General features: G+C 35.4%; 1 protein-coding gene across 1 annotated transcript; it reads left to right on the top strand.

Moving 5' to 3' along the window:
* Positions 1 to 6,177: 6,177 nt before the first annotated feature.
* LOC147404928 (uncharacterized) lies at positions 6,178 to 8,749 on the top strand. The gene is made up of 2 exons (XM_086441030.1): positions 6,178 to 6,872; positions 6,965 to 8,749. Exons 1-2 carry the CDS (start codon positions 6,206 to 6,208, stop codon positions 8,509 to 8,511), a joined length of 2,214 nt encoding a protein of 737 aa, XP_086297156.1. The 5' UTR covers positions 6,178 to 6,205; the 3' UTR covers positions 8,512 to 8,749.
* Positions 8,750 to 9,099: the final 350 nt, after the last annotated feature.

Below are 9,099 nucleotides of genomic sequence, written 5' to 3'. Positions count from 1 at the left end.
AAGATTATTCTCAATCCAATGGTTGAAATACCACCTTCATGCCATCCCCAATTGAAAGTTAAAAATATACTCAAAATAGTGTATAATGATTTTTTTTTCCATCAAAATCTTGGTTGAAGGTGGCATGAATAATAAGAATAGTTAATGATTATTTCAAAGGGTCAGGTTCAAGGGACATATGAGAAAACATATGTAAAAACAATGTAACATTTATAAATTTTCAAAATATGGGTTAGAAATTTCGGATTGAGCTGATTTTTTGTGAGGATGATCTCTATGATGGGAAGATCATCCGGAAAAAAAAATCAGTCAAATCTAAAACTTCTAACCCCATTAAAAGTGATTTAGAATGTGGACCGTCGATTTTTGGCCAATTTTATCAATAATTTGTTAATCCCTTTTGATGGATTTAGAAGTTTCTGATTGAGCTGATTTTTTGTGAGGATGATCTTCTCATCATAGTGACCATCCTTGCAAAAAATCAGCTCAATCCAAAATCTCTAACCCATATTTTGAAAAATCATTGTTTTTTCATATATTTTTACATATGGCCCTTGAACCACGCCCTATTTCAAATAATAAAAATAAAAATAATTAGAAAACAAAATGGGCAGATGGTAATGATCATTCTCATTGTTAAGGTGCCATGAATAATAAGAGAATAGTTAATGATTTATTTTCCAAAGAGTTGCTACAGTTGGTGTTGCATTAACAAAATTTGGTGTGGCAATATTATCTCTATTTTTACTCAAATTTCTGACCACAGAAACATTATGTGGCTGTGGCGGAGAATGGAACTCTCCATTGTTGTTTCTCTTTTCATCTCAAGCTCGATTCAGATTCGGAGAAGAACGTGAACCAGTAGAAGAGATCATAACTGATTCACACCGCTCTCTCATGTTTTGGGGTGAGTTGTGAGTGAGAGAGGGTGTTGAGAGAGTTAGCCATTAATGGAGGGCTGCGGTGCTGCTGTGCAGCTGAGATACTATTGTGTTAAAGGAGACTTGACGATGAAGGTTTGTGAGTATCATGAAGACAAGGATGTTGGTGCGTTAATGGTGAATATGAGTGAGTGAGGGAGATGAATACGATGCTCTTGGAGGTGTTGGGACGAAGAGAATGAGGGTGAGTTTGGGTTCGATTGAGTTGTTGGAGAAGATGACAATGGTGTTAAGATTGAAGATTTGTGAGTGAATGATGATTGAAATCGATGGGTGAACGGAGGTATTCTTCTTTATCTTTTCTCTTTTTTTTTTCCCCCCCCTTTTATCTCCTGAATATAGTTGTAGAGGATGGAAATAGATGTTCTTGATTGTAAGATAGAGAGAGAGAGAGATTGGCGCTAATTTTTCAATCTATTTTTTTGCGGTTCCCGTGTGATTTTGCAGATGCTCGGTGAACTATTAGTAGTCGAGTGAATCAGCAGATTTTGACGAAGGAATCGGCAATTAAAAAGACTTCTAATCCATCCCAAACACTAAAGTTTCAAAAACAGACGGAGTTCGGCATGATTTTAGCCGTGAGAAAGCTTTTCCAAACAGACTATAAGTGTCCCTCGTTGATGATCATTGATTATATGAATCTTGATTGATTATGATTATAGACATATATACGGATTTGAGGTTAAAGTAGGGGCTTGGGCTTAGAATTGAGTAATGATTTAGGTCCATTGGGCTTAGGAGTTTAGTTGAATATGATTTGGTTAAGTTAGAATGATGATAGGTTGAGAAGATAATAGCGTTTAGATAAGTCTTATTGTGGGTCAATAGGATTATTGAGTCATAAGGCTTTTGATTTGAATAAAAATACTAAAATTTGAAGAATTTGACCTTTAGACCCGTTGACGGTTTTTTGACGAAAATATATGTTTTTTGAGCCATTTTCAAGTAGGTTTCGTCCAAATTGGGGTGTCTACAGTTCCCATACACTTTCAAATTAAGAAGTACGATATGAGGTTCCAATCTGAGGTCACTTCAACATTATTCTTTTAGAATTTATAACTGATCCAAAAGAGGAGTATTCTTGTCATTAAAAAGTAATTACTTTCATGGATAAAGTAATGAGTCATGTTGGAGTGACCTGAAGGTTATACCTCACATTGCACTTTCTTAGCGTGGAAGTGTGTAGGAACCATAGATGTTTTTCACTCATATCTCGATGAAAAGCAACTATGGTTCCTACAGACTCCTACGTAACGAAAGTGCGATGTGAGGTACAATCTTGAGATCACTTTAGCATTATTCTAGAGTAATTTCAACTTTAGGGGAGTATTTATTGGAGTTGCTTTGGAGTGACCATAGCGGGGGACATCTTGAAGTGGTGGCGTGCGCATGTCCATAGTTGCGTTTTACTTGTATCTCGGGGAAAACATATCTACGGACATGTGCGAGCCATCACGTCAAGATGTTCCCTCACTGAGGTGACTCTTGCATTAATCTATCTATTGTATTGTGTTTGAGATCAGCCCCGTAAAAGATTCAATTTTCAATTGATCTTGTACTAGTTCTTTTGAGTGTTGAACGAACCGATTTGGTACGTAGCATTCAAAGCCGACCAATCCATAGCAATACACTTGCAATGTGTACTCTTAAAATAGTAGTTTACTATTCTAAGAATTAAAATGAATAGTGCACTGAAATGTGGAGGAGTTCCACAATTTTCAGTGAATAGGCCTTTTTTATCTTCCTGTTTTTTCAACCAAATGTCTTTGTTTCAATGGTCTTGTTAACGTTTTCAGTGCAATTACTACAATTGGGAAATTGAATTTTGTACCAAAAATCATTTTTTTTAATTATGAAAATATCCCTAGATGCTTATTCCCAAAGTGTATTTATTGCACTTAACACATGACCAAGACCCCAATTCAAATTATAAATAAAGAATAATAAATGCTTTAGTAGGACTTTTCTAGCCAGCTCAACCCACGGTTGATCAACATATAACAGCTATGATTAAAGGGGGGGAAAAACTGTAAACATCCTAGAGATCAATTCCTAAGGATACATTTTTGTTTGGAATCCCTAATATCCCAATGGTTACGTTGATTGTTGAGGAAGGCTTGAATTTTTCTTTCAAATGGAGACTTTTCTAGCCTTAACAACACAGTGCAAGGTAGCAGTGTTTGAAAAATTTTGCTTAATTAGTTGCTTTAATGGCGGATTTGGACTCTAACGACTTTGACAATGTGGAAAGATGAGATAAAAAAATCAATTAGAGGAAACCAACCAAAGACTTTAATTCAATCACAATGTCATAGTTGTAGTATTGAATTTAGGCCTGTCAATGGATAGTCAAAAATTCGAATCCGATTCAAATTCGTATTTGAAATTTCGGATAATATCTGAAAATTTGGGATATCGAATTCGGATATATTATAAGTATTCGAATAAATTTCGGATACGAATTCAGATGTTGATACATCTGAATCATTAATATCCCATCCGATATCAATGCATATTTTGTTTTGAATTTATATTATATATGAATAAAAGTAGAAGACAACTTTTTTTATATTATATAAATAAAAGGTGTTAGTCAGCTTTTTCTATTATATATTATATATAAATAAAAGTCATCATGACTTGTATGTAGGTCCCTCTTTCTCTTTCTCTAGTTCCAATAAAGAGAAATCTTTGAGGACATGACACAGCCCGAAGCTTACGTCAGACAAGAACTTCGACCAAAATGGAAGATCGGTGATCACAGAACATCCGGAGATAAGATGCCTGAATTGGGCATCTAAATCAAAGATAAGATCTCACCATAGCTCCTTCGCCATGATAGACTTTGAAAAGTCATCATCGCTAGTCTTCCCCGTCATATAAACCCTCATCCATTTTCTCATATGTGTTGAGATCTTGGGTTTCAAGTGATTCCTCTCTCTCTCTCTCTCTCTTCCTTCAAACTACAACAAATAACCCTTGATATTTTTGGGTTGAAGATGACTAGGTTGTAGAAGGGAAATTTTAGGACTTTTGGCTATGGGTTGAAGATGAGGTCATTTCGATCATAGATTAACTTCTAATCGGATAATATAGGATATCCGACAAGTTATTCGAATTCGGATTCGAATGTCAATGTATTATATCCGATCGGATTCGAATTCAAATTCGAATATTAATATTTTTTTTCGGATTCAAATTCGGATATAGACATATCCGATCGGATATCTATCCATTGATAGTCCTAATTGAATTGAGGACTATATATATGTGTGTAGCCTTACTAAAACAAATCAAAAGAAACCATGGAGGGTATTTACTTGTTCTATCAAATAATGGTACTCCTTTCTTTCTATCAAATAATGGTCACTATAACAACATGGTCATTTTAGATAATTAAAAGAAAATAAAAAATTCGATTAAACGATGATTTTGTGCCTTTGGATGTAAGAGACTTTGATATCGGCCTAAATCGTAACGGTCATCTCATTAAGAAAAGAGACCCTTCCATATTTTTGTCTTGAAGGAACAAGCTTTGAAAAATGTCAGCTTCTCGATTATGGGCCTACTCTCATTTTATGAAGAGGGGCCCAATCACCTTTAGCTTCAAAACAAATTTTGTGGTGTGCACACCAAATGTTAGGGTTTAAAATAATTTTCTTTTAAAAGTAGATACAACCCTTACACTTTCGATTAAATCGAAGTCCGATCTACCAAAGGTATGGGAGGGTACTTATTGTATCTTATGGCTTTCGAAAACTAAAATTAAGGAAATGGGGGAAGAGATATGAGAAGAATATGGAAAGGGGAGAGAGGAGGGTTAAAATGAAAATCCTACTCTAAACCCACCTTGAAGCTTTTTCTTTCTCTTTCTTTTTTTCTTATTTTTCTTCTTCTTCTTCTTCTTTTTCGAATTTTCTTCTTAATCTTCGAAGTGGTCTTTTTTATCTTGATCTTGAATTATTGAGACTTTAAGGATGAAAGTAGAAATTATTTTAGTGTAAGGATTGATATGGATTAAGATGTTTATAATCAGAAGATTTAAGAGGAATGAACTTTAGGATTGATAGTTGTGGATATTGAAGTTATGAGTTAAGAAATTCTTTAGAGGGATTGAAAGAGAGGAGAGAGGGATTGAGAATTGAGAAGCTTGAGAGAAGGTATTCAAGCGTGGGCCTTTTTTAGAGGGGAGTTAAAGGCTTTTATAGGTTTTGAAGATTATTTTCGGGATTAGAAATGTCAAAAATAGAAAATTAAAAGATAATAACATGACGTGTAGGCATTGGAGGATTATTATTTTAGAGTTGTAGAGGGGTATTTGTGGAAGGTGATAGAAATAGGTCATTCTTAACTCAAGGGAGTCGGATCTTTCAACCCATTTGAGTTGAGTGTTAGGTGGGGTTAAGGGGTGTGAGTGTTAGTTGAAAGAATGTTTGTGTAAAAGATAATTGTAGATATTTTGGGAGGCTGGATGAGATGGTGGCATGTGTCCAATGGTACAGGGTGAGTGGATTAGGTGAGTTGAACGAACCGATGTGGTACATAGGGTTCAACTCAAAATTTTACCAAGTTCAAAGCCGACCAATCCAGAACAACACACTTGCAATGTGTACTCTTAAAATACTAGTTTACTATTCTAGGAATTAAAATGAATAGTGGGCTGAAATGAGGGGGAGTTCCACAATTTTCAATGAATCAGCCCTTTTTATCTTCCTGTTTTTTCCACCAAGTCTTTATTTTTCAATGGTCTTGTTATATATTTATTATCAAATAACCCCAGATGCTTATCCCCAAAGTGTATTTTGTGCACTTAACACGTTAAGAAGACCCCAAGTCAAATTATTAATAAAGAATAATAAATGCTTTAGTAGAACTTTTCTAGCCAGCTCAACCCACGGTTTATCAATATATAACTGTTAGGATTTAAGGGGAAAAATATGTAATTCCTAGGGATACATTTTTCTTTGGAATCCCTAACATCCCAGCGGTTGCATTGATTGTTGAGGAAGACGCTTGGAAGGTAGTAGTGTTTGAAAAAGGAAATTAATTAGTTGCTTTCATGATAGATCTTGACTCAACGTCCACATTGACAATGTGGATTATATATATGTTTGTAATAGTTGTAGTTTTGTATTGAGGACTATATATATAGAAGTTTGCAACCTTACTAAAACAAATCAAAAGAAACCATGGCAATATCACAACCACAATTCCATTGCTCATCTTCTTACTTGTTGTTGTTCTTCTTCTTCTTCTTCTTCTTCATGAGTCTTTGTCTATGTTGCCCTGAAGATCATAAACAAGCCCTCCTTCAATTCAAATCCATACTAATTGGAAATCATAACCAGAGTTCTACGATATCCTCCACCTTAGATTCTTGGGTCTCCAATTCTGATTGTTGTCTATGGAACGGTGTAAGCTGCTCTACTACCTTATCTTCGAGGCCGAGGCCAGTTGAAGGCCTTGATCTCTCCTTCCTTATTATAGAATCGACTTCTGCAGCCTTGACACCACTCTTCCATATAAGAAGCCTTACCAACTTGGACATACATACAAATGGAATGTATGGAGAAATTCCTACAAACGGTTTTATTAACCTGACTAGGTTGGTTTCTCTCGACTTGAGTGATAATCACTTTAAAGGCTCCATTCCTTCACAAATATTTGGTCTCAGAAATCTAAAGTTTCTTAAACTTGCTAAGAATTCGCTAACTGGAAAGATCCCTAATGAGATCGGGAACCTCAATCAATTAGAGCGTTTGGATGTGTCCAATAACCAACTATATGGAAAGATCCCTAACGAGATCGGGAACCTCAATCAATTGCGGAGTTTCAATGTCAGGTCTAATGAATTTTGTGGTGGAATTCCAACTTCTTTTGGAAATTTGTCTCAACTTGTTTCTTTAATCCTCGACAACAACAAATTATCAGGTGAACTCACATTCCATGAGTTAACTCTCTTTACTAATTATTTAAGGAAATTCATTAATACTCTGTTTAACAAGTAATTTTTACTTTTACAGGAGAAATTCCAGTTGAGTTGTTTGAAATTGAACGATTGGAAGAACTGTCTCTTAGAGGAAACAAACTCAATTTGAGTACTGGAAACTCGAAGATAAACCCCAAATTTTCATTGAAAAAATTAAACTTGGGATCTTGCGGCATCATTGGAAATTTTCCTAATTGGTTGTCCAATCAGAAAGATCTTTTTTCATTAGATCTTACTGATAATGAATTGGAAGGGACAATACCTCAATGGCTCGATTTGAATATCGTGGAGATTTCTCTCCAAAACAACAAGCTCACAGGTTCCCTCCCACCTCATATTTTCCAACCTAACCTACAATTCCTTGATCTTTCAAAAAACAATTTTATCAGTGAACTTCCAAATAATATTGGGGATTCGATCAATCTTGCAATCCTTTGGTTGGGTCAAAATAACTTTTCTGGTTCGTTGCCACTTTCCATGGAAACAATTTACCCCTTAATCTTTCTAGACTTGTCTGATAACAACTTTTCAGGTGACAAAATTCCTAAATTCCATAATTTGTCGTATGTGGACCTCTCATCCAACAAATTCTCTGGTGAAGTTCCAGTGGACTTTGGAACGTCGGTATCTACACTCAAGCTTGGCCAAAACAAATTCTCAGGCCGCCTACCGGAGAATTTGACAACAATGCAAAACCTCGAATACCTTGATCTCCATAACAATGAAATTTCAGGTGAGGTACCAAACTTCCTCTCTCAAATCTCAAGATTAAAAATTCTAATCTTAAGGGAAAATAACTTGCATGGGTCAATCCCCCATCTTCTAGCCAACCTAACTGACCTTCAAATTTTAGACCTTTCTGGCAATAATCTCAATGGAGAAATTCCACAGATGTTTGGAAATATCACCGGGATGATTGGGCCTCGTGGTCCTATTGGTCTTCTAGAAAGTGTAGGTTTCAGCTTAAGCGCACCATCTTCTATGTTAGGAAATGGCATGAGCATGATGTGGAAGGGCATGATACAAAGTATATCTAGCAAGACTCTAGATATGTATAGGTTGATGGACTTGTCAAGTAATCAGTTGTCTGGTAAGATCCCATCTTCTTTAGGTTCTCTTAAAGGTCTCAAATCTCTCAACATTTCATACAATAAACTCTCCGGGAACATCCCTACGAGCTTTGGAGGATTTGAAAATCTAGAGAGCTTAGACTTATCACATAACAAGCTTTATGGTGTAATTCCTCAAACATTCAAGAATCTCAAACAACTAACTAAGCTAGATGTAAGCAATAATGAGCTTGAGGGTGAGATTCCAGAAGGTAATCAGATGGATACAATGAACAATCCCAATTCTTATGCTAACAACAAGGGGTTATGTGGGAAACAAATTCAGGTTCCATGTCACACCATGTGTCCACCAAGTTATATAACGAAGGAGGAGGAGGAACCATGGTTTTTGTGGGAAGGTGTATGGGTTGGATTTACAGTTGGATTCTTTTGGGCGATATTTCTCTTCCACTTAATCAAATATTTCACCCAAAATCCACAAAAGCTACGATTAGTCAACCAATGCTTCTAGCAAGAAAATGAGGTAAGGATTCCCCCAAATGTGTTTAGTGAGTATGAAGTATAATCTCCATGTTAATGTTATGATGAACTACAAAATATGAACTTGTGTTGTGTTTTGCTTATGTTATAGTTTATAAATGTTTCATTCTTATAATGCAAGAATAAATTAAGTGTTTGCTTGCCAAGGTGTGATGTTGCAGAGCTATATCTAAATGACGGATCACTAAAAGAAATTTTTGTTTTTATTCTATCATTTAGACCATCAAATTATTCATTCAAAGGTGTTAGGGGAACATGCTTTGTTGAGAAGCGAAATGTTGAAGCAAATAAACCATGTAAAATCCACACTACTGAGGATAGCCTGGTTCCCCTAATATACCATTCATAGGGACTAAAGACAACAAGGGGATCATTAAAACACTTGTTTCTTTGATCACTCAGTCTTGATTGGGTTTTTTATCTACAATTCACTCAAGCACAATGAGTGAAAAAAGTTTATGACAAATTATAAAATATCACTCAACCACCACTACCTACCAAATAAATTTGATGGTTAAGTCATAAAATAATGATTCCAATTATGGTTTTAAAACTTGGT

This window comes from Akebia trifoliata, chromosome 4 (assembly GCF_017979445.1).
Source record: "Akebia trifoliata isolate Shusen 1 chromosome 4, ASM1797944v1, whole genome shotgun sequence".
Classification (NCBI taxonomy): Eukaryota; Viridiplantae; Streptophyta; class Magnoliopsida; order Ranunculales; family Lardizabalaceae; genus Akebia; species Akebia trifoliata.
The sequence above is the reverse complement of the archived record's forward strand: the minus strand, read 5'-3'. Positions and strand labels throughout refer to the sequence as shown.